Source organism: Daphnia carinata, chromosome 3 (genome assembly GCF_022539665.2).
Source record: "Daphnia carinata strain CSIRO-1 chromosome 3, CSIRO_AGI_Dcar_HiC_V3, whole genome shotgun sequence".
Taxonomy (NCBI): domain Eukaryota; kingdom Metazoa; phylum Arthropoda; class Branchiopoda; order Diplostraca; family Daphniidae; genus Daphnia; species Daphnia carinata.
Window position 1 is genome coordinate 2085078 of NC_081333.1, and position 27583 is coordinate 2112660.

Sequence of the window (27583 nt, forward strand, 5' to 3'; positions counted from 1 at the left end):
TCAATATCAGTAGTTAAAATTTGGAGAATTATACAAGCATCGATGGTTCAGTGGTAGAATGCTCGCCTGCCACGCGGGCGGCCCGGGTTCGATTCCCGGTCGATGCATTTTGTTACTTATGAGTTATTATTTTTCCTCAATGTTTTAGCATAACCTAATTATCTCTCTTACAAAGCAAAGCGTAATCAAATTTTCTGGCTGTTACGAAACTAAAATGGCAAAAAATAATCAAGTATGAATACCGAAATTGCATGTTTCACGATTACAAAATTCAGTGAGAATCAATGGTTGTGAAAACCAATTGGTTGTTGGAACCGTGTAGAATGTTGAATAACTGGAGTTCCGTTCATTTACGTTCTTATTACTAACGTAGTTACATCGCTTGAAGCTACTATCGTAAGCCCGGCTAGCTCAGTCGGTAGAGCATGAGACTCTTAATCTCAGGGTCGTGGGTTCGAGCCCCACGTTGGGCGGCTTGCTTTTTCTTGCGCATCTCTGTTTTGTACAGTCCAGTCATTAGTACCTTCGTCAGTAAGTCCAGATTGTTAGAATAAGGCGATCCAATAACGATCGTTGCTATTTCTCTGTTATCTGCAAATGCGAGGAAAACTATGAATAAGGTAGGGGAAGGTTGGTGACGATTGCGTAACTCTGATTGCACTGTGTTTTGCTTTTAATTAATGATTCGTGTACTACTATGTTCTGATGACCGTTTAGAGTTAGTAATTAGAGCCTAAAACACACCTGTTAATTTTATTTGAAGTATTTCGCAAAACGCACTGTTGAAAGCAAACATTCATAATAATTTCCTTGAATATATCAGAAAACGTCGTTAGATGGCGTTGGTAGCAATTCATGACTGAGTCTTTGCACTTCTTCATTTTTTGTCCAAATTTCGAATTTCGCTTAAAATACATAATTTCGCTTCAGAACTGAATGCTTATCATGGAAATAAAATTTATTTTTCCATTTGCCTTATGGTTTTTTAATTAAAAATTTAAAAACAAAATAATTTGAAAAGTCGGGCTTATTCATTAGTCGGGCTTATTTATTAGCCGGGCTTAAATTTTGTTTCTGCAAAAATTTACACTCATCGGAATTGGTTGAATTTCTGTAATTAGAGCCAAATCTTGATTTGGATGATTACTTTAAATTTGTTTAAAAATATTTAATTTGTGACGGATAAAGTTTCTCGTAATGACCTTTGCGTCCACAAGAGGCGCACTAAACCGTGGCTCATCGGGCGTTTTTTTTTCAGGCATATTTCTAGATTGGCTTAGCGCGTGCAGTCTGCCTTCCTCGCCCGATTTTGCTTTTTGACCTCGTGGCTTTGGTGATTTTTGGCGTTTAATTTACTCATTTTTCAACGCTTTTCAAGGTACGCTAATAGATAATAATTAATAGCTGATACTAATGTTTGAATAATTTTGAGTTGGACAAATTTTGTTGTCTTCGAAAGATTAGGTGGTGGAAGTCGTACTTGCCATGAGGGAAGAAAAATAAAAATACTATTCGGGTTAGTACATTCTAGTCTGGTTAATCCATAGTTATTAAACAGTTTGGAAAAGGACATTTTTCCATGGAATGCCCACAAGGAGGATGTGGGAGTCGACCATGTAGGTGTCATAAGGTGAATATGAGACTTGTATCTAGTTTTCTTTAACTAAAGTTTAGTGTTCATTTCCGATCAAGAAGTGGGCCATGTAGCAAGGGATTTTCCACAAGGAGTGGTCATTGGTGGCAGCAAGTGTTACAAGGTAAACATCAATTGTATCTTCACAAAAAATATTTTATGTTCCAGTGTTCATTGTCTTACCCCTAGTGTCATGAAGTTGGCCACACCTCGAAAGGCTGTACGAATCTATTCGTGAATTGACGAAAAACGGAAAGCCGCGTGAACAATACATTCCGGAAGCTGTGACATGCGTCGAGAAGAAACTGTTTAAGTGGGATCGTCTATGGGGAACGCTTTAACAATTTTGATAAAGTCGTTCTTCATCGAACCCAGATAAGCCATTTTTCGAAATCGTATTTTATGATTTGAAAATATCTATTGGGTTTGCTTAAGGTTACAGGAAAAGATGTACCTCAATACATAACATCACTCGAAGAAGCCGGCCTGCGCCCACTACTACTTCAAAACATTAAGAATTTCTGGCTTCATAAAACCAACACCTGTACAGAAAGCTTCAGTTGCAGTTATTCTTGCCAAAAGAGATTTGTTTGCTTGTGCTGTCACGGGCTCCGGCAAAACGGTATTCCAATTAATTAACGCTGTGTAATTTTGAAACCTTGATGCCCTCGTACTAACTTGATTCGAATGGGTCGGTATGAACCGGGTAAGTTGAGGTAAAAATAATTTTGAGTGGGTACTTCGGTGATTACGACTGCTAAAAGGTCCACTTGCATCTCAGATACTCAAGAAACCCTTCGTGACATTCGTTGATTAAATCATCAAAAATTTCACATTTCTTCACATAGGCGGCGTACTTGGTACCGGTTATGAACATATTGTTAGAACAAGGTGTTGCTGGTGCGTCCCCGCCATGGTTCAAAAGCCAGAAGTTGTAATTGTCGCACTCACTCGTGAATTTTCGATTCGAATTCACCGCGGGTCTTTTAAATTCTCCTACAATTCGGTTTTAAAATCTGTCACTATATATGAAGGAACTGCCACGAGCCATCAGCGGTCAAATCTTCAAGCTGGGTGCAATACTCTTGTCGCGACCGCGGGGCGCCTCAAGGATTTTCTCGACCGTGGAGTATTTTACTTCTCGACGGCCAGGTTTTTAATTTTGGACGAAGCTGATCGAATGCTTTATGGGTTTCGGTCCCGATATTGAAAAAATTGCCAACCATCCAACGATGCCTCCGAAAGTATGTTCTCGATGGCTTTTGAGTATGAGATTTGATTGATGTAATGCTATTTGTTTCTCTGTAGGGAATCCGTCATGTTTGTATGTTTACGGTTTCACTGGCGCCCAAGTCGGAAAATTGCCTTGTCTGGAAATTTCGCAAAGTGTGACGGCTTTTGGCAGAACTATGATTGGAAAACAAGAGAGGATGTGGAGTCTAAATTTTGCGTCGAGAATGGCTATGCCCATGACGCCAAAGTAATGTCCCTGGATTGTGAATAATTATTTGCAGAAGTACTGACTAATGGATTTTCTTTTAATTTAATATCACGTCAGGTAATCTATGGTAACACAGATTCCGCAATGGTGAAATTCGGTGTACCCACGGTGGCCGAAGCCATGGAATAAGGCCGAGAAGCTGCCGCATTTGTGTCGGCAAAATTTGTCAAACCCATTAATTTGGAATTGGGAAAAGTCTATTACCCCTATTTATTGATCAACAGAAAGAGGTAATTACGGTTCTGATTTACAGAGACTTGTTAGATGAGATACCAGTTGTACTGACTGTTACTGTCTTCACAGGTATGCAGGATTGTATTGGACCAAAGCTGAAAAGTTTGACAAAATGGATTGTAAGGGTATAGAAACCGTTCGTCGTGATAATTGTCAACTCGTTGCCAATCTTATCAATAGCTGTCTGCAGAAAATTTTGATGGAGCGGTAAACAAAAAGTCATCAATTTCAGTATTCGAAGTTTGAGGGTTTGATATTTTCTTTTAGAGACCCGGATGGAGCCTTGGAATACGCCAAACAAACAATTTCCGACTTGCTGTGCAACAAAATCGATATCTCACTTCTGGTGATTACCAAGGTAGAGCGTTACTATGTTTTCGAATACTGTGATTTCATCCGTTTGCCTTCTTTATAAAAAAAGGAACTGACTAAAACAGATAAAGACTACGCCAGCAAACAGGCACGTGTGGAACTAGCTCACAAGATGCGTAAGCGAGATGCTGGTACAACCCCAAAGTTAGGGGATCGAATTCCGTATATCATTCTCGCAGCTGCTAAAAATACACCAGCCTACCTCAAGGTTCGTCTTTGGATTTCAAATTTCTCATGAACTATTAAGTTTTCATACGTCTTCTTTAGGCGGAAGACCCGATTTTTGTCCTGGAACACAGCGTACCCTATTGATGCCCAATACTATTTGGAAAAGCTTTCAAAACCCCTTGCTTGGATTTTTGAACCCATACTTGGATCTAAAGCGAAATCATTGTTGCTACGTAAACACGGACTCATCGCATTTATCTGCTTGGCATAATTTAACCGTTTGTATTCCGTATTGTAGATGGTTACCATACCCGGACGCCTTCAGTTGTTACTTCAACAATTGGTGGATTGGCTAGCTTTACCACCAAAGTAGTCCAAAGTTTGTGTTGGATGCAAAACCGTCCTTCCAGACGATAGTGCTGTATGCAAGTAAGTCTAATTTCTGCCTAACTCGGCGATGTTTGTTAAAATTACTGTTCCAATTAAACAGATTTTGCATGCCGAAAGAATCGGAGTTCTACCAGAAGAAAATTGGCCAACTTTATGCTATCGAAGAGAAGTTTAATCGTTTATGGACAGAATTTCAACGGTGCCGGGGAAATCTCAACGAAGAGATTCTTTGTTCCAAGTAAATAGTTTGAGTGATATCATAATCATGTTACATACTTCATACTAATCATTTGTCACAATTAGCCGAGATTGCCCCATCTTTTATATGAGGACAAAAGTTAGAAAAGATCTCACGGAACAGGATAAACTTATGAAAAGATTCGGCCTACCCTGACAACCTACCGCTCTCGTCAATGATGGTGCATACAGGTAATGGTTTGGCTGCTGTAAAATAGATTGAAAACAATAAATTACACGACTCCTTGTTCAGTAAGTTCCCCATAACCAAAAGATTTTAATAAAAATTGTGTATAGCATCGTAAGAGTCTCGGAGGGAGTAGGCGGTAAAATGCGTGATCTCATGTAATTCCGTATTTTGAAAAACGAATGTTGATGGCATTAGTAAGTAGATGTAATAATAACGCACAATTAAAGTCGTATTTGTCAAACAAAATATTTGCTTTAGTCTCGTAGAGGGCTAGTCGCTAGGTGGCCCATGTGCTTTGCTGAGCTGCTGATGGCAACATTTAACATGTCGTCGTAGCGGCTGGTTATATCACGGCAGCCGAACGTGGCAGACCTTCCTTTTTGTAGGCGAAATTCAAGGGAGGAACTGCAAATGCTCGGCGCCATCTTGTACGAACGATGTGGTCTGGCGAACACCTTGCTAAGGTGACCATGCATTACCTTCGAGAGTATTTAAGGTATACCATTTACTTGCTTTGTAAAAGCTAGGTTTTTAACTTGTGCATCATAACGATTTTGAATTGGGTAAGTTGTAAGTCGGTAGATTTGGTCCGCAGTTTCCCGGATACCAGCATCCTGCTTCGCGAGAACTACTCTACGTTGTTCTGGGAGGGCTTAGACGAACATCTGAATCCGATTTTGAAGAAGTCTTGCATCGATGGACACTGACGAAATATAGGTGAAATAGCTAATTTGTTTTATTAGCAAGGTTCATTTGTGTTCCAACTCATTTTATTTTTCAGGAAGCTCCACATGAATGTTGGGTATTTTGTCATAAGTAGAATACAGAAAGATTCTGTAGTAGTAGATCTCTTTAGTTGGGTACTGAAATCGGTTGTGGTATGTCTGGGGTTCGATGGGGTCTCAGTTGCATTTGATCCTACTTGTTATTTACCACTGCCAATGCCAGTCGAAAAGGAAGTACCAGTTGACCTGTATCTGGCTTACATGGATCTTTTAGCAGAAAGTTTTCTGCTTTCAAGGGATTTGAAGAGTTTGCAAAATATTATGTCTCTAGGATTCCACAGTTTTACGTAATTCAATTGACAAGAAATTTATACTAATTCTTGTTTTATTTTTCTAAAGGCAGATTCGTAATTATAAAGAATTGTGAAAGAAAATTGACGGAGGCTCAGTGCCAAAAAAATTATGGTAGTTGGAATGATTACCGAAGTTCTTCGGATTCGTTTATTTCACGCGTTATGGTATTTAAAGAAAATAAACGTGTACCTGGACCCCTTTGTATCTGTGACCCGATTTCCTCTTCACTTGTGATAATTCTGCAGCGGGTCATGCAGATACTGTGATCAGCATACAGAGAAGATTAAAAGTGCGCTGCCCGGAAAGCAAAATTGGGGTAAAAGAAAAAAACTTATTCCAACTAGTAAGCCATTTCCAAATTCAACCAACAAAAAGGTACACAGTGAGATTTGCTTAACAATTATGTTTCTTTAATTGATTTTAAAATTAGGAAAAGGTGGAAGGAAAAACTTCGTTCTCAGGTAGTTTTTTTAGTTAAAGGACTTTTTGTGCAAATTCATTTTTGAAATTGTTTACTTCATTTTCGAATGGTTCCGTTCACATTTGTTGTTCATGTGAGATGTTATATTTACCAGTTACTGCATTATATTTACCACTATTGCAAGATGTTTGTTTAGGAATTACTACTGTTTTGTTTATCTGGTATGTAGTGTGGGAGTCCATCTGGAATTGCTGGTCTGCAGTAAATTTGTCAGGTATATGTTAACTTTCATCAGCAAAATGTTCTGCACTAATTGTGTTTGGTTTTCTTGGTATAGGTTAGGTGATGAAGATCAATGAATCAGAAAATGTTTTGCATGGGTGGTGAATGTTCTGACAGTTTTAACAGTTGTGATGTGGTGTATTTCACTTCCACGCATCATGGTATTTTTATCTATCAGTTGAATTGTAAGGTTAATTTTCTGTTCGTGTAACCTCATTTCCTCTTGACTCATCTAGTAGAAGTTGGTGACCTGATACAATGAACATGGAAAAATCACCTGCGCCCACGTTGACGATGATACTTGTACCGAAGTGCTGGAAACTAAAATTAATTTTTTTTACAATCTGGTTTCAGGCTTTCTTTATAATTTTTTCAATAGTTTTGCGTTTATTGATGAGTCCGCAGGCTCTTAGCTTATTTCCTCCTTTAGATACCGCCTGTCGACGATTTGACAGCCTCACACAATTAAAGAACGTATGCCAAAAAGCAATTGATTCAATCTAATGTATGCAATGTATACTAATTACACCATTCAAAACAATATTCCAGGCCAAAGTGAGCTCCTCCGAGCAGAAAAGTGACGGCGTATCCATTTAATTGAAAATCGGCACAAGATAACGCACAATTGGTGTCCTTGTCTCAATGGAGAAATTTTGCCGTGGAACTTATAACCGAAATACCATTGCAGCTGTTCAAAAAAAGAAGTGTATTATCATACAGATGTTGACTACCTAACAATCCAGAGATACGTCAACTTGCGAAATTTATAGATGTGTGTGAAGCGCAATCAGCATCCTTGTTGAACTGTGAACCCAAATCATGTATTTTCCTAGAAATATCTGGGTTCTGGATAAATAAATAAAAGACAGTGAAAAAATCGGGCTCAAAATCATGTTAAATGGCTATATTTTAAAAATGCCGTTCGTGGTTTTGGTCGCTGTATTTGTTATAATAAAATTGAAATGGTAGTAGCCAATATGGGGGTGGGTGGGCGGTTGTGATTCACGCTCCAAAAGTATGTTTAAAGAGTTCACATCAGTGCAGTTCCCGTCTCAAAAAGCAAGATTTTCAACTTTGATGAATTTTTCGGTTGTTAATTGGAAAACAAGATGACGCTGCTGTGCCACTATTTACTTGCTGAGTATGTGGGAGCGGTGAAAGCTGTGTTCGAAAGTTTCTGTTAAATATGTCATATTCCAATGGAAAACTTAAGAAAATCTAATGGTGCTTCTGTACGTTTTCATCCCTGAGTGTGTTTTAGAAGTGAAGCCCACAGAATGCTTGGTGTTTATGGTACATGTCTTGTAATCACCTGTGTCAGCTGTCAAACCAGAAAACTATTAGCACCCTGCTATGTTGCATTCATCAAACTATACCAGTGCTCATTGAGAGGTATAAGACTAATGTTTTGTTATCAGAATCTCATTGACGGATTTTGCTTTTAAGGTTTAGCTCATGAAACTTTATTTGTAAAGAATACTTCCCGTTGAGGAATGTCACCAAAGATGCAAATCCTATGGGTAGGAATTCCGTAATATTGTTCTTCTACTCTTTAACCACTCATGGTCCCCTGTCAATCGTGATCTGAGTGGTGCACCATATTCATCTTCGTTGCAGTGTCAACTGTAATGACAGTCATTTTCGCAGTTGTAATCTCTACTTAGCCTACCAACGGACACAGACATGTACCTCAACACAATTTCTGCTGGTATTTTGAATTTTTCTTATGCCTCATATAATTTGCTTTTTTATTTCAATTGAACATTCAACCATAGAATTGCCAACTCTTAGCTGTCTGCTGCCTATTTGCTGGCCCTACAGTCTTTCTAGCCATCGGACAGCAGAAGTAAGTCAAATTGCTTTCAACATTTGGTTACAACAACTATCTTATATTTCCCACTAACCAGTTCTTTTTCTTTACTTTTACGATTTAGAACAAAGCCTTCTTCGTCTTCGCCACGCCCGTCGTCCCGTCTTCGCATCGCCCGTCGCCCCGTCTTCGCCTCGCCCGTCGCCCCGCCCCTTCTTCGCCTCGTGGTCGCGCCGTCTTCACCTCGTCCGTCGCCCCTTCTTCGCCTCGCCCGTCGTCCCGTCTCCGCCTCGCCCATCGCCCCGTCTTCGCCTCGTGGCCACGTCGTCTTCGCCTCCCCTATCGCCCCTTCGTCACCTCGTGGTCGCCTCGTCTTCGTGGTATGGTTGTGTTTTATTTTATGTTGTATTATGTCTTGCAAATTAACCCGTTGGCTGCCACCCTCCCGCTTTGATCCCCTTTTTTTTGTAGCTTGACAGGGACGGGCCGCGCTGTTCTGCTCCATGGTCTATCTGCCATGGGGTGGAGCAGCGCCACTGCCCAAGATTGGCCGAATGGCCCCAAAGGCAATGCACCACAGGGAATCCCTTGATCGAGACGGCGATGTAGACCTGGGATGTGCATTTCCGTAAAGGTCTCATCGCCGTCTCAGCCCGGCCCACGCGGCCCCCTTGGTCGCTATCCCTTTGATAGCGACAGTAGCAATTGTAGATAAGTGGCGTGGCAGCCAACGGGTTAGTTTTAAGTGTATTTGTGTATGTGTTGTATGTTGTGTACTATATTTTGAAATGAATGTAAAAGTGGTGGATATGTGGGTGGAAGGAGGGACAATAAAAACGATTTTATACTATTTACGTTTTGTATTTATTATTTAGCTATACGTTAGCTGATATGGGGATCGAACCCTAGTACTCTAGCGTGACAACCACACGCTTTACCATTATTCCAACCATGAACTTATGAACAACTAACGTGCATTCAATAATAAGCTAATGTGAATTGCATATCTATATAGGTATCACAATCCTAAACAATATTAACAAGAGCAGCTATGGCATAACAGTAGTATGCTGGCCTGCGACGCAAGAAGTCTGTGGTTCGACACCCATATGAATTAATGTATAGCGGAAATTAAAAAAAAAAGTTGATAAACGTAATGTGTGAACACAGCTAACACAGAAAATGAAAGAAACAAATTTTGCAAAAAATATTTTATAAAAAAAATTTTATTGACAATTCTCTGCACATTACAATTATTTTTGCAACTTTAAAAAGGCACAATAGCCCTTTCAAAAGTTGCCGTCAACCCAGGCAGGGGGAGACACTGCCTTGTTGACCCACCGGGGAGATTACCCGGTGATTGGCTAAGAGAAGCCGGAAGAAGAGCTGAAGATTTGGAACATTTTTACAGGAGCGATTAACCTTTAGTTCGGATTTGTGGGCAGCCACGTCACCCTCCGTGAACACATCATCGGACGAAGCGGCACCCCACGTCCCCTTTCCGGCCAGAGCCCTCCAAACCTCGGTATATGTTGTTTTTATATATACCGTACAGTAGGGGCATGACCCCCTACGGGCTTATTACGAGTCAAGGGGAAACGGGGCTACGGAAAGGAAGGGAGCCCAGATATGCACTTCAATTTTTTTAATATAAAATACCGTCTCGGGAATCCGAATGAAGTATAGAAATATCATGTCATCCATCCAATCATTACAATTTATTCAGTGTCTTGCCCCAACCAAGAATTTTTTCAGATCCAATGTTACTATTAACCTACACTGAGAAAAGAAAAACAACACCATTAAGCATCTCAATTGTTGCTCATGGGACTTACATGTCTTATAGATTCAACTTCTGGCAGAAGCTTGGGAAAGGCCATCCAAATTGCAGATGAAAATCATTGTATAAGGCTCTTGAATGATAAAATAGCACCCCTAGAATGTTGCATTGTTGATAGTTGTGTTCCCAGTATGCTGAAAATCCTTTCCTATTGGATAAATTTTTTTTTTTAGATTAGACATGGTTGGCAAAAAGCTGGAGAAATGCTTTGTCATAAATTCAAAATTATTTGAAGAAAAATCCTTTCATACCTAAAGAGTCCATGTATGATGTTCATCTCTGCAATGGCAGCAAAATTAAAACATCTTTAGGGCCATTTAAGTACCCAGTTTCCCCAACACTCTGAACGTAAAGGACAAGTTGTTCTTTAGACAGAGAAGCAGAATTATTTGAGGCTTCTAGCTGTGACAGAACTATAAAGGATTGCTGTTACACAGGATTCATTCACACAAGATGGTACTACTCATTAGACAATTTGCATACTCTATTACTTTACCTCATACCTTAATGGTAATGCACTTTCAGTGTTTTTCAACTGTAGGCTCACTCTTCCATCCTGTAACACTTCCAGACTTGACTTGATCCCCCACTAAAATTCTGTGAATGCAAAATAATAGCATTAAAAATACTTTTTCGATAGACAAAAAACCGAAAAGTACCCAATTCATGTTTTATGTTGAACTCGTGCTATTTCTGGGTTTCCGTACCACACCCATTTTCAGCCCAAATACGGTCCCACAATTGTTCACTTCCTTTGCTGCATGGACTTATTACTAACAATTCTTTTAGTGCAGCACTAACAGAATTTAACTTTAACACACTGTCAGGTGGTAGACTGAATAAGTAAACAATAAATAATTGTTTGTTAAAATTCTATACTTATTTTGAATTCTTATTTGAAAAGTTTAGTTACCTGACTGTGTTCGCCTAATGCCAATTCATCCTCATGTTCAGTTAGGGATGAGTTTGGAAAAACCTCCTTCACTGTTTGGAAACTGTTCCATTCCAATTTGTTCTTTTCTCCTAGCTGAGCTTGTAGACTCAAAATTTGAGCTACAAAACACAAATGAATAAAAGCAAATAAATAGAATCATTACGTATTAGGCCTTACCATCCTTAGCTTTGCTGTTATCTAATATTTTGTGTTGTTCCAATAATTGGGCCTGCAGCTTCATAATTTGATCTAATAAACAATAATTAATAATTGAAAACCAATATAATAATGTTTATACTTACCATCCTTTTGTTGTATTATCTTATCCATTTTTCAATTGTTCCTCCAGCCACGCGTTATTCTCCATCCACGCATTATTCTCCATCCACGCTACTGAACTAACTGCGAATGGCATCCAATGGACTGAAATTGCCTACGCCAGTAATAACGAGTCTGAGCGGTAGATGGCTACGTGTCGGAAAAAAAGAAAAAAAAGCGATTTTTTTTTCCGACATTTTTTGTTTTGTAAAACGGATTGCCATACCTTCCTACTTTTTCATTTTTGCCAAAAATCTAGAAATAATTCTAAATATAGTTGATTTAGAATTAAATGTGGATCACGAAAATCAACGTTGTTTTTATGTACGACCTATAGTTTTTGAGTTATTCTAAGTTTAAAGTGATTCCCTTTAACCATTTTGATTCCATTTTATCCAAAAAACGCGATCACGGAATCAGTGATTAAAGTACATTAGGTTTCATCGAATTTTAAGTCAGAATTATAAGTTCATAGTTTTTAAATAAAAAGTCGGGCTTTATTAAAACGTCGGGCTTAAAAATTTTATTTTTTATTATGGGGAGTTAGGAATTGCGATAATAGATGGCGTATACGCAAAAAAGAATTTTAAAATGAAACACAGTAGAATGAAAATTGAACGCGGTTTTCGATTCAGCTATTGGTTTTCTCCTTAAACCCGCCGTTTTGGAAATAAAAGAAAACACATGTGTGTTAGCGATACTTTATTGTCTGTTTTTTACGTTTAATATAAAAAACTATAATGCAAAAAAAACGTAAAAGACATGCCTTCATATGGGAATTACCAATTTGAATTCCCCCCAAAAAAGGAAAAGTCGTGCTTGTTTTCTCAGGATTGTTGTTATACGGAAATTGTTCATTTTTTATCCCGGAATGTGCTGTCATCTGGTGGTCAATAAAATTATTAAGCTGCAAAAATAATAATAGAAATTCTTTATAGAACAAAAATACGGTGAACGTTGAATCCGGATTTCTTTATGCCTTGTTAGACCAGACGGAAAATAAACAAAAATAGTTAATGCTATCGGACAGATATTGTCTCAACGGGACGTAATCAAGAGCAATCGATTTCCGGCAACGGAGGTTTCGCTTCCTCTCTTGAAAAGTAAAGGTTAACGTTCCAACGATACTTCGCACCTCCCGAGGGTTGTTGGCGTCGTCTCATTCGGTCGCATGTTATTTTTACTGATTAGCCCGACTCGACGGTTACCGATAAGGAGCGAAAGGCGACGGATGTTCAATCTTTTTCTTTTTTTTTTTCTTTGCTTTTCTCTTTCATCTTTTCTCATCTATTTGGGAGAAAGACAAGTCCGCTGGGCGCCATAGGGTATCTAGTCAGGCCGACGCCCAAAAGTTTCTCGGCTTTTTCTAAATATAGGAACGCTTTCTCGATATTCAAAATAAAGAAGCGCTGATAATAGGAGCAGTATAAAGGTAGACACCATGAAATGAGGAGCGGCCCAAGAATAACGCAAAAATCCTGACAAGCGCATCTCCTGATTGGCCAATGATTACATCCATCGATCGCCGAATGTCAAGGGAACTTCGGAAACGCATACTCACCAGGAGCATAAACACGACCACCACCCTAAATTATGATTCATCAAATTACTATGGATATACTAGTTATACCACTCACTACCGTCGACAATCAGTCATCGATTAAAAGAGAGAGGATATGTTTTGAAGAAACAAGAATGATGAAATCCATTGCGAATGAATTATTCAAAAGATCACAGAAATGTAGGGGAGGAAGAAGGAGAAGCACACCGAAATCTGGTTATTCAACATGGGGCGAAAGTTTTTCTTTTTGATTGGGGACATGTTTAATTTTAGCTGACGGGTATACGATCCTCTTTAGGAAGAAACGAATCGACGATCGTGACAGACAAACACACAATCGGTCAAGGTTTTTACACCGACGCCGCCCTGCTGTTGCCAGCCCGTCACCTCGCTTTTGAACGTGTCTATATGGTATTGGTCATAAATACGATATGCATGATGGTCTTTTCCCTTTTTTTCAAGGGTAAAAAAACTGCATCCACGTGTCGGAAAATATCGAGTGTTTACATATAGAAAGAGAATGCCATTTCCTTGATGGTTGGCAACCGGCAGTTCATCCTCAACTGTCATAGTCCGGTTTGCTTTTTCCTTTATCCTTGTCTTTTGTGGCGTGACAAATTTACCAGTCACGTTCTCATGGTTGGCGTGTTGACTGGCTGCATGTGTATCAGCTCCGTTTCTTGTTTAAATATCCCATTCCCTTAAAAAACAAAAAAAACACAACGCTCTTCCAGAAAAGATGAAACATCCTACATGTTGATAGGTGTTCAAGCGTGTGGGGGCACGTCGAACTGTAGAAAATTCCGGCCGGAATTATCACCCAGGGAGTCGTATATAACGGGATCTACTTGGCTCCTCGTTACAGCGAAATCTCTTACACGTCTTAAGTTGATGAGGAACAGACGAGTTTTTTGGCGCCACACTTGCGTGACATGTTTGTGCTCCTGGTTGCGCTCTGATTATGCAAATTCGACCAACAAGGAAGAAGACAGGAATGACGCAGTTGGCGAAACGGGAGAACCTTATTCCTCCGCTCCAAGGCCCCGTCTAGGCAGAGAATCAACATAGACGAATGTGAGTAAAATTACTTGTGATTTCAAAAAAGGCAATGATATCACTAACAGGACATTGACGGCTAACGAACCGCCATCGATCTCACGTCTGTTTTTTGTTGTAGTTTTTTTTTTTTTAACTTTCTCCATGACATCAAATGGTGAGTCATTTTTCCATGTCAAAATATGTTGGTAGGCTAACCAAAGGAAGTCTTTGAGGTTATAAATAAAAAGAGGACATGGCTAATGTACGGAATTCTGTGCGTATACGTTCCAAGAATAAGAATGAACGCTACTCGGCGTAACGAAATCACTTGCGCCGCTTGTGCGAGATGTCAGGCCCTTTTTTGGGGAGGTCCAATCAGTAGCCATAGTAGACGACTTGATTCAATCTACTTGTATATTTTTGTTTTTGGAGATGTACACACGAGCCTTATTCATTCGATGCGTCACACCACCAAAAAAATCCAAAAATTTTTAAGAAAAAAAAATTCTTAGGTTTTTTTTGTTATTTTTTTTTAAGGACAAATTTTTTTATTTATATTTTGTTTTCATTTCAAAAAAGGTAAGACAGGGCAGGGAGGAAACAAAATAATAAAAAAAAATTCAATAAAAAAAGAGCAAAGACAGCACTCATGTTTTATGTCTTTTCAGCGCCGGCTGATAGATTGCCAAAGTGAGGAGGGCGACACAACGGAGAATTGAAGAAAGAAATGATGCTGTAAAAAACAACGTTAACAGATGCTAAAAAAAAAAAACACACGCACAAAAATGTTGAAAACGTCGCAAGATTTTTCGGTTTTTTAAAACTTGATACATCATCCGACAGAATAGGTGTTTTCAATTCTTTTTGCTATCTGCTTATTGATCTATTGCATATGAGGGCAAACTGTTGAAAAAAAAATACAGTGAAAAATAATTCTCCTGATTTTGATGATGATTAAAAAGGAAAAAAAGCCTTTTCTTTCGCAAGATATTGGAGAGCCATTCGTTATCTTTATACACGCGAAAAGAATTCGATTTGACAGAATTAGGCGACAATATCCCGTGCAGTGTTTTCAACATAAACAAGAAGGAAAGGAGAGATAATATGATAATAATTAAGCAGTGAGTGATTATACTGAATAGTACTTTAAAATGATTGGCACAACAAAACTGAAGGGGAGGGAGAGGAAAAAAAAGTGGTGCCGGTGAATTATGATGTAAAGAGTTGGCGAGTCCCGCCTCTCACCTTAAAAATAAAAATATCTTCTTTAATGAATTATCAGGATTAATAGAAGAGTGCATTTCTGTGTTTCTTTTTTCTTTCTCTTCGGGGTGGTGATTATTTTGAGTCAAAATATACGGAATGCGATTAGGGAAGAAAAAAAAATTCATGGTGAAATAATTAGTCGTGGCGGTAACAACGATGCACTATACATAATACGCAAATTCACTTTTTTCTGATTTTCTTTTTTAATCAATATTATCAAGATTTAAAAAAAATTCTAAATAATCAACTTGGGTTTAGACAAAAAAGTGAGAAGCTTGGAGTTTGCGGGGGCATAAAATAAAGGGAAAAAATTCAAATGAAATAAAATAAATGAATGGCGGGATAGTTTTAGATATTTTCCTCGTGTTAAATTAAGCGTAAAATTCGCGACTGTTTTTGTTGTACGGGTGCGAATTGGGCGAATTGCGTTTTGGCTCGTCGAGAACGTACGATCCTTCGTCCTTCTTGCGCATGCGGTAGACGATGAACATGACGAGCAGGATGGCGCAGAGCAGACCCACAACGGCTCCGCCGATCACAGCTGTAAACAAAGTTGAAAAACATTCACGATTATCAGACTTAACGAAACGGATCAAAAGAGGTCGAGTGGAGCATCAAGAACAACAGCGGCGGCACATTCACACGATAGACATTCCCAAACGTATTGGCGCTTGTCTGACTGTGTGATAGGCCATATGGCCGCACCACCCAAAGCAGAAAAAAAAGGGAGGGCAAGTCTGTTAAAAACAAAAATCAAAAGAAACCGACGCGGAAATCCCTCGATGATAGAAAAACTAGCAAATGGTGGCAACAACTGGCCAGATTACACTAGAGACTCGACCAGCAGCCCTCCCTTGAAGAATAAAAGAAAAACCCGACGACGAAAACAACAACAAAAAAAAGGGGGCGCATACACACACACACACAAACAGAAGATATGAAAGAAACAAAAAAAAACAAAAACAAAAAAAGGTACGAAGAATAGGGAAAGCCTTATCTGTTTTGTGTTTAATAAACTTACCGGCGAGTATTCCTGGCTGGGCGAAGAAAGAGGCTTGGCGATCATCCGGCTTGTGATCGAGGATCTGGACGTCATTGTTGCCTCGGTTGCCATCCGGAGAGCCATGAGAAGGATCCACGGGCCTTGGTGTTGTCATCGGCTCGACCGGAACCTGGTTCTCATCTCGACTACCGGACGGTGGTGGAGACGAAGGGGCCTGGGTAGTTTCCTTTGGCGCCTTGGTCGGAGAGGTGGGCGGTGCGACAACCACCACTTCGGGCTTCTTCTCGGGTTTCATCGTCGTTTTTGGCACCGGTTCCGTAATGACGGAATTGACGTCGATGCCACCGATAGCATCCTCATCTGTCGCGGTCTCGTCATAGTCATCTTCGTCTTCTTCGTTCTCCTCATCGACGTTTGATCCAGTTCCAGCGCCGGAACCGCCAGAACCGTCAAAGTTGTCATCGTCTTCGTCATCATCGACAGCGGCAGATGCCGACGACGGAGGCTTGCCCGACGAAGGTGAGGCCGCCACGGGACTCACTTTGGGTGGTACCACCACGTCATCCTTGTAGTCGTCGTTGATGCCCGTCGTCATGTTTTTGTTACTGCTGCCCATGTTTGTGGTAGTGGCGGCCGTAGTTCCGGCGTCCTTGGCCTTTTTGGCTGGCTCTACCGGCACGGGGTTGTCGTCGTACTCTTCAACGTCCTCTTCGTCCTCCTCTTCTTCCCCTTCATCCTCGTCTTCAACCCCGAGGGCTGAAACAATAAACCATAGCAAGATGTTCAAATCGAAACTTATTTTCAAGAGGGAGAGAGAGAGGGAGAAAATGAAACACACATCGTAGTAGGCTGCAACAACAAGAGCCAGCTCATCCGATATTTTTCTTACCCGGTTTCAGGGGACCTAATCCGGAAGCTTCATCAGCCAGCTGAATATCGTCGTCACCTTCATCGTCAATGTACAAATCGTCCAGAGCTTTTAGATTGAGCCCACTTACTTGCTGCTGCAATATTACAAGAAGATTAAATGTTATTCTATAATTCATTTGCATTTTACAAGCTCCTAGACAGGACTTTCAAATTGGGGCATCAAAAAAGGATGACGACAGATCCACACAAGATGGAAAAATTCAAATGAATAAATCATCGACTAATCCTTGACTAGGGCTTCTTTCTTCATTTGTTTTCATTTTATTGTCGTTTTGCTCTTTGGCAAGGAAAAATCCTTGAGACCTCCATTGGCCTAGATTACCAGAAAAGGACGTTCATTCATGTAACTTAAGGTTAGGCAAAAGCTTATGTTCAACCGAGGTCATTTCATGCAAATTCGTGTCTTTTTCTCCCGTATTCGAGAAAAACAGATTTTCGTAATATCTACCGCAACAAAAAATTTGCTTGTTTTTTTTTCTATACTGTTGTTATTACTTTTTAAAACATCTGGGAATAGAAATGAACAGGAATGTCCTGATTTGAACATCAGACGCCATATTTTCTTGAGCGGCTCATGGGAGTCCCTCTCGTTGGTGTTGATGCTAATGTCATCAACGGACCCAGGAACAAACACAAACAACTTAACCGAAATATTTAAAACATACACACAAAAAAAAATTGAAAGAATAAGGCAATAACATTCACACAAACTATTATTTTTGCGGCGTAATAACTGGAATGAAAACGCTAAAAAAAATTGTAGGCCACAACAGCGTGTGTGATATCAAGATGTGGGCGGGCATCTTGACATGAGTCGAAATGTGTGAAACGATCGATAAAAGTGATGGCATTCATTCTTACCTTGGCAACCGATGATGATGCACTGTTGATGCTACTGCTAACCGAACTTGCAGCCAAGAGAGCGACAAAAATCGCCATATGTATTCTGGGATTCATTTTTTCTTGTTTCCTGAGAGTGTGTGTTTGCCTTAAGTGTGAGAGGGTGGAGAGATTTTTATTTATTTTTTAAGAGCCGGATATCCGTTACTTAAGTTTCTTCCAAGATTCGTGTTATTTAAATACAAAACTCGAGAACGTTTTAGAATAAATTAGGATTGGTATTCCTTAATGTCCGTTTTTCTAATTTTCTAGTCACAGATGGTGATGCTCAGGTCAGGCTGTGCATTTTTTCTTTCTTCGCACTTCTTCTCTCACACAGGCGCTCACACAACCACACACTGAAAGAAATGAATCAATGACGACGTAGATTCAGGACGGAATGCAATATCAACAGAACAAAGAGTGTGCTGCCGTAATTGGCCAAATTGCGAGATGCACTTCTCGATGTGTAACCAAAGGCCGAAAAAGAAAGATCCAAACTCACGCCCAGCTTTTTCAAACACACCAGCTGACGGTCGCCATTGAAATTCAACTGAACTAGATTGTCCTTGGGTTTCTTTGTGTCGCTCCGCCATTCGCTCTTCCCTGCCATCTGTTGGTAGCTTTCTAGCTCCCCCCACTTTCACATGAACCATGCAACAGAATCGAAGGACTTGTTCTAGGAATAAGAAAAAGACAGGGATGAACAAAAACCACTTTGCGGAAAAAGGGAAAGAAAAATTAATCTCATTATTTCCTCATCATGTTGAGAAAAATGAATGACTCAATTTGGGTCAGGGATTCAGCGCTTAAAATATCTTCATGTTGACTGCGCCGTGGTTGGTTTTGGCGATCCGTCATGGAATTTTTGTAGACAAAAAGACCAGACAAACTCACATGTACTGGTGAAGTCATTTTCCGTCGGGTGTTAAAAACCTAGAAGGTCCTCGATACTAGTATAGTCACAGAACAGAAAAACTAAGAAAATATAGAGGGGAAATTTAATGTTTGTTGTTTCTCCCTCCCTCTTACACTCCTTTTCTTTTTACGATCGAGGGTTGCCTGTTCCGGCCCCATTGTTTTCCGAGACTGCGCGGGTGTTCTCGAAATTCTTTTCGTTACATCTTCTTTTCTCAAAACAAAATGAAAGGGTTCGAAAAATTCTTGAGCGATATACCACTGTTAGAGAGGCCGTTTTCCCATTTCATCTGTTTTATTATTTTATTTCCTACTTTCTCTGAAGTTCAAAACTCCAAGTCTCCAAACTTCCCATCTCTCCAAGGCAGCACACATTCTTTTGAAATGAGAAGAGGCTTCTTAGTTGGACTAGGGATACCATCCAACGAATTGTCACAATTATACTCACAAATCACAACTTGAAAATACTTTGACTTCAGAAGCCGGGAAATGGCGCTTGTTTCAGTAAACAATCCCAATAATAATGAACTGGTATCAGCCACGCCGGGTCAAGTGGTTCTGCAGCAGGTTTGATTTATTAATATTTTCCCATAACTTTGCAAAGATCGGTTAGGTTTCCTGAAAGAAACCTAAATGTTTTAACCACATGCTTCTTAGCAATAGGCAGCATGTTTTGATGTGAATGATGCAAACTATTAATGACATTGAGCTTTGCATCTCTAGGGCCCAGCTAGAACCTCTAGCCTTATGGCTCCCATAATGCTACTTGCTGGACATCCTGGAGAAATTTTTGGACTCAAATTTCATCCTGATGGCCAGTTTTTAGTTTCTTCTGGGTTCGATAGACAAATCTGTAAGCATTGCAGCTAAGATTAAGATTTATTCTTCTAAGTACTAACCTTTCTTGTTGAACAGTTTTATGGAATGTATATGGAGAATGTGAAAACTTTGCTGTTCTTTCTGGTCACACTGGAGCAATTATGGATCTGCAACTGTCCACTGATGGTGATACCATTTACACTGCTAGCACTGACAAAACGATATGTCTGTGGGACACCAGGACTGGAGCCAAAATAAAAAAATTAAAAGGTATAATTTTGGTATGTTTTTTTTTTACTGAATAGATAATTGTATTTGAATATTACTAGGCCATTCTTCATTCGTCAATGCTATTCATCCTGCCCGAAGAGGCCCACCTCTGCTTTGCAGTGCCTCAGATGATTGCAATATCAAAGTTTGGGATCCAAGAAAGAGAACAGAGACTGTGTCATTGGATAATTCTTACCAAGTTACAGCTGTTACCTTCAATGACACTGCCGAACAGGTCATTTCAGCAGGAATCGACAACGACGTTAAGGTAAGAATTCTCCTCAAACAAATTTTACACCCAATGATAATTATTTTAGCAGATGCATGCCAGTCGTTCTGGCATGGATTGTCTTTTATCCTGCCATGGCTTTCGTTTGCGATATGTATCATTATATTTAAACGTGAAAAGTAGAACAGTCGTTCGTGGGTGGTGTAAAAAACTTCCACTCATCTTGTCCTTGAGCTAATTATCTTTAATTTGTGGACAGATGGTAAATCATACAAATTTTTTATAGGTATGGGATCTCAGGAAAAACGCTCTTCTATACTCGTTGAAGGGCCATTCAGACACCGTGACTGGCTTAGCTTTAAGCCCTGATGGATCTTTCGTATTGTCAAATTCGATGGATAATTCGTTACGAGTTTGGGATATCCGACCTTTCGCTCCTCAAGAACGTTGTATCAAAATGATGGTTGGCCATGCTCATAATTTTGAAAAGGTAAGAAATGATTTTTTCATTATTTCAGGATTATTTTCTAAATCTTTCCTACAATTTCAGAACTTACTTCGTTGCTCTTGGTCGCCCGATGGAAACAAAATTTCCGCTGGTTCTGCAGACAGATTTGTTTATATATGGGATACTACATCACGTCGTATTATTTACAAACTACCTGGCCACAATGGAAGCGTCAACGATGTAGTTTTCCATCCAAAGGAACCCATTAGTATTTTCCCACATTTTAAATACCATCCAACATTAAACTAATTTCCATACTTGATTCTTGTAGTTGCTTCTGGTGCCAGTGACAAGCTCATCTACCTGGGGGAAATCGAACCGTAAATGAAAAGGGTATTTTTTTTTCCAACTACAAAAATGGCAAGAATCAGCGACAAATAAACAAAACATTCTTTTACGCAAACGCAAAAATCTTTTACGTGTTTCAGCATGAAAGGAAGTGAGATGCGTTTGAAAATGCCAGTCAACTATGAACGAACAGAAGTTAACATAACTAGTACGGTGTTTCAGTGTTAGTTCGCCATTGCGACTATCAAAGTGTCGTAAGTTTTACCAATAGGTTTCTGGAATTTGCTTTAGATAATCTAGAACATTTAGCGGACAAGTCCCACGCAATGGACTATGAAACAGCGTTGCTTGTTGAGCTGTTACATTGCAATGACGTAATATCAACTCCGCATACTATGCTAGCGAGAAAAAACAGAAGCCAATCGTAAACTGAAGAACAATGGCGGTATTGTTCCACATTCAAGAGGCGGGCGTCCAATTGCAAACAAAAGATGGGCTTATTTGGCAAGAGCAGGATGTTGTTTGCCAAGTTTTGGTATGGGTGTTTGTTGACGATCGGAGAGCTTGAATCCGTCCGATGGACTGTAGCACTTACACTTCCATTACGATGCCGACACAGCATGAAACGAGAAAGCTTCACGCATTTCATGACTTCACATGACTCTTAAAAGTGTTGGAAACTGAATCTTTCGTAGCCAACAGGAACTAGCATGGGTCACCAATACCATTCGACGTGCCAAACAAAACAAGACGGATCGTTGGGGATGGAAACAGGTGGCGATCCATCGGTCTGTCATGTTGCACAAAAGATTGGGCAACAAGTTGGCGTTGAACGGACAACAATTACGTATCCTAAAACCAAGGATGAGCTTTGAAGTATGTAACACCTTCAAGACGTCAAAGATGAGAAAGAAAAATTAAGCATAATCGTTAAAAATCATTGAATATTTCAGAAAACTTACGTGCCTAGCGAAGATTTACCGACGTTCCTTGCGAAGGCGGAGGCATCGCTTAATCAATACCTGTTCATTTCAAATGGCACTTACATTTATTGACACACTCTAATCAAGAAGAGATCTCATTCGATAAAGTTCAAACGACTCAGAGTGGAAGAATACATGGAATTCAAAAGTCTGGAGAAAGGCAGCGAAGGGACTCATACTACCTGATTGATTGATTTTAGCTGCATGAGATTCACCTTCTACTTGAAAAAAAAAACGGTCATTGAAAAGAAACGATTGTCACGTTCGAGTACGGTGAAATAAAATAAAAAGATGTCGGAAAATAGGAAAAAAAGTAAAACTGAATAGACAAGTCAGAGTAAAATGGATTTGATCGTTATGATATATCATCATCATTGACAACCGTTTCTTGCTTTGAACGCGACCGACGGCTGTCTGATTTCCTAGATCGATCGGACCGATTGGAATTTTTGGAGCTTAGCAGGCAATCTAATTCGATTTCATTGCCGTCGTGTCGTTCAGATTGAGAGCGACGATTACGTTCGACGCGATGTCGCCGATCGTAGGAACGTTTTGGGCGCTCGTCCGAATCGATAGCAGCTGCATTTGCCGCTTCAACTGCCGCTTTGTGGTCTTCCTCTCGCAATTTTTCAAGAAGACGAGCGATGGAGGAACGGTCTAATTCAATAGCTTCCACGCCACGTGAACGGCCCTTCCTATTCCTGTTGGACCTGGAACTGAAATCACTTTCAGAATTTATTCTTTTTTTTTTTAATTATTATTCAAAATAGAAAATAAAACAAAACAATAATTACCTGCCCTTGGAACCATTGAGCTGTCTATCATCAGATTTCTTTTCGGACTGATTTTTTATGGGAAGTAAGTAATCGAGCAATGATTGAGACGGTGAGCTTAGACCATGCCCGCTTGCTGATACATGCCCCGACAAGTCTGAAGAGCTTCCATTAGGCGAACCATCAGCTTGGCCGCGCTCTCTGTGGCACTTTGAGCTCGAGACGTTGGCCATTGTCGAGGGTTTCGGTAACGATTTGCGGACGGCTGGCGAAGTGGATGCAGAGGATGACGGAGATGATGAAGATGATGAAGTCACCTGTGTTCCTTTAGATACAGATTGCGTAGTTGGTTTAGCAACCTTAAGTGAAATAGGTCGAAGAGTCGATAAACTGGGCGATGTCTGCGTGGCCACGTTCCATGCGACGGTAGTTTGGGTCGATTGCGTGACGGGCGCTGCAGTGATTTTGCACGATTCGCCATTGTCGATATCACTCTCGTCGCTACTTCCATCGCCTGGCAAGTTGAGCGAAAAGCGCTCAATTCTTTCCAGGTCAACTTGCGATGATTGTCGCTTGTCATTGGTTTGAATCTGAACAACAGTCGCTCCAGTTGCACCAAGAGGAAGCAATTGATTTTTGCGTTTCGTAATAGCTGGCAAGATTTGCGATCCTTTTGAGCTGGCCAATGAAGTGATGCTGCCTCGTCGATTTCTGAGCGCTAGTTTTGTAATAGCTGGCAGGATTTGTGATCCTTTTGAGCTGGCTTGAGATGTAATGCTACCCCGACGTCTCAGCGCCATTTTTCGTCCACCACGAAGCATGTTATTGCGTTTTCGGCCACCATGGCGAAAGTGTAATCTTGTCAGGCGCTCCAAGTCCGTTGTTTGTTGAGAGTGGACAGAATACTGCGAATCGAACGAGTGGCGCCGAGATTGGCTGGCTCTCGATTCAACAGAAATACGACGAACTGCGCTCATGCTTATTTCGGAGTCGAGACTGTTGCGACGCAGTCCAAACGCACCAGCTGCACCAACGATGGCTCCCCGCCGCGTGACGAATTTTGGGATAGCCGCTGCCCACGCAGAACTAACGTCGTTGGAAGCGGCACTATTGAGGTCAAGGTTGCCGAAACCTACTGGGTCGTCGTGAGTGCTGTGTATACTGATGGACATCCGACCCATGTGGTTTAGATCCCGTCGTTTGGCAAATGCCTGAGCGATGATCTTGTGCTTGCGAATGCGAACCCGTTCATCCAACGGTCTTTTATTGAACGTCCTGAAAATAACATCCATGTTTACACACAACCAAAATCCCTAACGGTAAACAACAAATGTATATCTTTGCTACGAATCAAATGTCTGTCGGAGCATAAGATAAGCCATCACACGAAAATAAGACATTTGATTCGTACACGAATCATCAGCCATTCTATTTTGACGCAGTACCTTCGATACCATCTCCGCCAAGCCAGGACGGAAGCTTTCGTCCAAACCCACGATGAAACGGCTACTCCAGCTCCAAAGACGGCAATCAGATGGACTTGGGTGATGGTCATACTTGGTCGAGATTCTAATTCACAGTCATCGGCTAGGCCTTGGTTCTGGATTCTAGACGTGTTTTGATTGGCCAAACAACTGCAATGATTTTAAAAAGATGGATCGGTAAAGCATTTGATTCTAATGCATTTACGGCGCATTGCTCATTAATAATATATCAGACAAAAGGAGAAATATTTAAAGGAAGGCACCGTTTAAACTATGTCAACTTTCAGATATAGAAACAAGAATGACTTCTTGGTGATCAATACATTACGCGCTAAATTCCACTAATGCGCCGGAAACTGTAGGCGGGTTAGTTGCAATATAAACATTTCACCAAAAGCTTCTATTTTCCTGTAAACCATCTTTGCAATGTGTGTAAAAATCATTTTTCAGGAACTTGGTAATAGAATAACAAAATTTAATCTAATGATCTCACACGCCTATTTCTTTACTAAAAGGTATAATAGTAACTATGATTGCACAACGATGTTGCAATGATGCCACAATAAATAAATGTTAGAGAAAGAAGGGACTAGGACCCAGACGTCTTCCCTTTACTGCCGTTCCTCCTACGTGTAAGTAAGTGTGTTAGCGATCATTAAATTTTACATTTCGCTAAAAAAAGCAAGGCTGTTACGTTCCGCCTTTCGTTGAAAAATACATACTATACATTCTATTCCTTTAAAAATTCTACTCTTCGTAGTACGTTTTGCAGAAAAGTAATTAATGTTTAATTGACACTAGCCCCGGGTAAGGCCTATTGGTTAAAACTAGATCCAATCTATCCCAAAATTGTTTAGGTTTTCATATTGAAATTACTTACACCATGTAGGAACGAAATGAAGTTTTCCACTGACTTCTTCTTTCAAATTCATAAATGTGGCAAACGAAGGTCAGTACCACGGAACCAATGATGGAAATGGAGAACGAAGCGAGGCGAACGATGGTATTGCGTAGTTTCGAATTAGCAGAAGCAGAGATGGAGGCAGCACTACCCAGCTTTAGGCGAATCAAGATAAGGAGGCCACGGTAAAGGAAGACGTGACCAACGAAAAGCAGAATTAACACAGGGGCCAGCACAAAGCCAGATCGCACCACATTGCTGTTGGTCACAAAACAAATTCCATGTGGACTTTGTGCTTCAACCTACGGTAAAAGAAAGAGAAAAAGTTGTAATTAATTTATTAAAACGAATGTCGCATTTAGGGGGTTGTAAAACCTGAGCTAGCGCCATGCACGTGATTGTAAGAACTAGTGGAATCGACCAGGAAATCAAGTGGAAGTAAGCCGCTTTTGAGCTGACTTTTTCACGGATTTTACCTAAACATTATATCAAAAATTCCATTTAGTTTTCTTCAATATTTTCCACTTGGGGGATTAGGAAAGCTTTGAAAAACAAAAAACACAAACCCTACCAAGGGCTTGGAAGCTGACGAACCAAGAATAGGCTAGCATGACAAACCAGACACAAGCGGCCATGAGAAAGTAATATATTAAGATGAATATAACAACACATGACAGCGTTTCTCCACCACTGAAATGAAAACAAAAATTAACCAAACGAAATCATAAAGCATAAAATCAACTAAGGTAGTATTAAAAAATAAATAATGCTTGAGATGAGTTCGCATTGTACCTTGGTTCGGATACACGGGCTGTGCCATCTTTTCTGCAAATGATATCTTGCCTTGCACTTGGAATATACTGCGCAATCCAGCCAATACAAGCGGCAGCAAAGCACACGTTCATGTAAAAGATGATGACAGCCGGATAACGTGAAGCGGAACGCCAATCAATCAGGAACGTAAACTTCACATGTAATGATCAAGTAGATTGTTTTAAACGACAGCAACCGAAATTAACACGTTTCACGATCTTACCACGGCGAACAAATTAGTGGTTAGACACATGGCAACAAGCGTCTGTGTAAATCGTTGGACTTGCTCATGTTCTTCTTTTGTGAAAAGAGGAGAATTGCAGGGTAATCCGCATCCATCGACTCCTTCAACATAGGCCAAACTGTTATCTGTTTCCACCAAAGGTGACTGACACTTGGGAGTTATGTTGAATTTCAGCTCTCTCACTTCATTCTTTAACAAAAAATAAATCTTTATGTCAATTAAAGGAACCCAAGGTTAATCTGAAACAGACCTTGCAACCTGAAGGGAATTTTTCAGTGTCTTCACATCTCATGAAATCTGGCCAGCCTCCTCTATGCTCCATTTCTACAATCCGACAGGGATTGCGTATGACTTTGCACATTTCCTGTCAACAAAATAAAACTGCTATGTTATGGTTACATAATATTGATAACATTCTCTGTACCTGAGATGGGAGTTCTACTGTGCCATTTTCACACCTTGGCAAATAAAGTGCACACAAAAATGGCTGAATTACAGCCCAGCATTTAGGAACACTTTTTAAATTTTGCCAAAACATTAGCTTATCCTGTATTAAAGTAAAAAAAAAGAAAAATGTAGTAACAAACATCTTGCAGAAGGATATGCTAATAATGTTGTTAAACCTGAACATCATCTTGTGTGTGCGAGTCAGTCACTAGTTCCAAAGATGTTTGGGAATAGGGTAACTTTGTTGTCAGGCAAATAGGATTTTTGACTGGCTGACATTTTGCTGTTTTGCGACAAAAGTCTTGGCCTTCAGACCTTCTTAGTTCACTGGTTAAGGCATGCCTGAGGTAAGGCTGTTCAATCCTTGGTCTAGACCCTGAATTTGTTGGTATGTCATTTAAAACGATACCACCATCCGTGCTGCTAGATTTTGGTCTCGCGACAGCTATGTCGATCGACAGCAGAAAGGCTACGACTACCAGCTTCATTTTTACACACACCACTAAACGTCAATATTCCTCACCACTCAACAAAAAAACGTAGCAACGATTGCATCATTTGCAGTTGTTAAAGTTGCATTTCTTCAGCAAGGAGCACACTGAATCTTGATATTATTAGCTAATTCAACATGACTAACATTTTCAAGGAAGCTTTAAAGCTAATACTGGTATTCTTGGCATTGAAAAGACGCAACAAGGGACCAAGGACACCTCAGTTGTTTTTAAAAGACCACACACATCGATACTACTACGGGCAAAGTAGCCCTTTCTGACAACCACGTTTTCATTTTATTTTGCCATATTGTTTTCGACTTTGCAAT

The 27583-nt window shown here is 40.1% G+C and overlaps 3 protein-coding genes, 2 long non-coding RNA genes, 2 other non-coding genes and 1 pseudogene across 9 annotated transcripts; 5 read left to right on the plus strand and 3 right to left on the minus strand.

Moving 5' to 3' along the window:
* Positions 1-36: 36 nt before the first annotated feature.
* Positions 37-107, plus strand: Trnag-gcc (transfer RNA glycine (anticodon GCC)). The gene has a single exon. It is a non-coding gene; the product is annotated as a tRNA-Gly (tRNA).
* Positions 108-400: 293 nt separating this feature from the next.
* Positions 401-473, plus strand: Trnak-cuu (transfer RNA lysine (anticodon CUU)). Its single transcript has one exon. It is a non-coding gene; the product is annotated as a tRNA-Lys (tRNA).
* Positions 474-2661: 2188 nt separating this feature from the next.
* Positions 2662-6114, plus strand: LOC130693190 (DNA polymerase delta catalytic subunit-like; annotated as a pseudogene).
* Positions 6115-8005: 1891 nt separating this feature from the next.
* LOC130693770 (uncharacterized) lies at positions 8006-8549 on the plus strand. The gene is made up of 3 exons (XR_009001757.2): positions 8006-8215; positions 8283-8353; positions 8442-8549. It is a non-coding gene; the product is annotated as an uncharacterized LOC130693770 (long non-coding RNA).
* A 1340-nt stretch (positions 8550-9889) lies between these two features.
* LOC132087848 (uncharacterized) lies at positions 9890-10733 on the minus strand. The gene is made up of 3 exons (XR_009420707.1): positions 10409-10733; positions 10153-10305; positions 9890-10096 (listed from the first exon to the last, which is right to left on the minus strand). It is a non-coding gene; the product is annotated as an uncharacterized LOC132087848 (long non-coding RNA).
* Positions 10734-15629: 4896 nt separating this feature from the next.
* LOC130693725 (syndecan-like) lies at positions 15630-18649 on the minus strand. Of its 2 annotated transcripts, none has more exons than XM_059494697.1 (4): positions 18069-18649; positions 17167-17278; positions 16296-17033; positions 15630-15815 (listed from the first exon to the last, which is right to left on the minus strand). In XM_059494697.1, exons 1-4 carry the CDS (start codon positions 18162-18164, stop codon positions 15646-15648), a joined length of 1116 nt encoding a protein of 371 aa, XP_059350680.1. In that variant the 5' UTR covers positions 18165-18649; the 3' UTR covers positions 15630-15645. The 2 variants fall into 2 exon arrangements, with proteins under 2 accessions (XP_059350680.1, XP_057372900.1); XM_057516917.2 differs by having other exon boundaries at positions 17167-17281.
* Positions 18650-19405: 756 nt separating this feature from the next.
* LOC130693729 (U5 small nuclear ribonucleoprotein 40 kDa protein-like) lies at positions 19406-21233 on the plus strand. The gene is made up of 7 exons (XM_057516922.2): positions 19406-19571; positions 19728-19857; positions 19920-20093; positions 20153-20361; positions 20609-20812; positions 20873-21038; positions 21102-21233. Exons 1-7 carry the CDS (start codon positions 19494-19496, stop codon positions 21152-21154), a joined length of 1014 nt encoding a protein of 337 aa, XP_057372905.1. The 5' UTR covers positions 19406-19493; the 3' UTR covers positions 21155-21233.
* A 914-nt stretch (positions 21234-22147) lies between these two features.
* On the minus strand, positions 22148-27497 carry LOC130693701 (protein smoothened-like). Of its 2 annotated transcripts, none has more exons than XM_059494824.1 (11): positions 26940-27497; positions 26741-26863; positions 26567-26680; positions 26296-26505; positions 26052-26224; positions 25831-25949; positions 25635-25735; positions 25239-25561; positions 24320-24508; positions 22896-24149; positions 22148-22811 (listed from the first exon to the last, which is right to left on the minus strand). In XM_059494824.1, exons 1-11 carry the CDS (start codon positions 27249-27251, stop codon positions 22457-22459), a joined length of 3273 nt encoding a protein of 1090 aa, XP_059350807.1. In that variant the 5' UTR covers positions 27252-27497; the 3' UTR covers positions 22148-22456. The 2 variants fall into 2 exon arrangements, with proteins under 2 accessions (XP_059350807.1, XP_057372871.1); XM_057516888.2 differs by having other exon boundaries at positions 22148-22817.
* Between the last annotated feature and the right edge of the window lie 86 nt (positions 27498-27583).

Excerpts from the sequence above, each read along its gene's own strand:
- LOC130693725 (XM_057516917.2), bottom strand. The coding sequence starts at position 18,164 with ATGAATCCCAGAATACATATGGCGATTTTTGTCGCTCTCTTGGCTGCA. Across the intron at positions 17,034-17,166 it reads ATTAGGTCCCCTGAAACCGG|CCCTCGGGGTTGAAGACGAG; the intron begins GTAAGAAAAATA and ends TTATTGTTTCAG. Across the intron at positions 15,816-16,295 it reads CCAGCCAGGAATACTCGCCG|CTGTGATCGGCGGAGCCGTT; the intron begins GTAAGTTTATTA and ends CTTTGTTTACAG.
- LOC130693729 (XM_057516922.2), top strand. The coding sequence starts at position 19,494 with ATGGCGCTTGTTTCAGTAAACAATCCCAATAATAATGAACTGGTATCA. Across the intron at positions 19,858-19,919 it reads TGGGTTCGATAGACAAATCT|TTTTATGGAATGTATATGGA; the intron begins GTAAGCATTGCA and ends CTTGTTGAACAG. Across the intron at positions 20,362-20,608 it reads GAATCGACAACGACGTTAAG|GTATGGGATCTCAGGAAAAA; the intron begins GTAAGAATTCTC and ends AATTTTTTATAG.
- LOC130693701 (XM_057516888.2), bottom strand. The coding sequence starts at position 27,251 with ATGAAGCTGGTAGTCGTAGCCTTTCTGCTGTCGATCGACATAGCTGTC. Across the intron at positions 26,506-26,566 it reads AATTCCCTTCAGGTTGCAAG|AATGAAGTGAGAGAGCTGAA; the intron begins GTCTGTTTCAGA and ends TTTTTGTTAAAG. Across the intron at positions 25,562-25,634 it reads CGTGCATGGCGCTAGCTCAG|GTTGAAGCACAAAGTCCACA; the intron begins GTTTTACAACCC and ends CTTTTACCGTAG.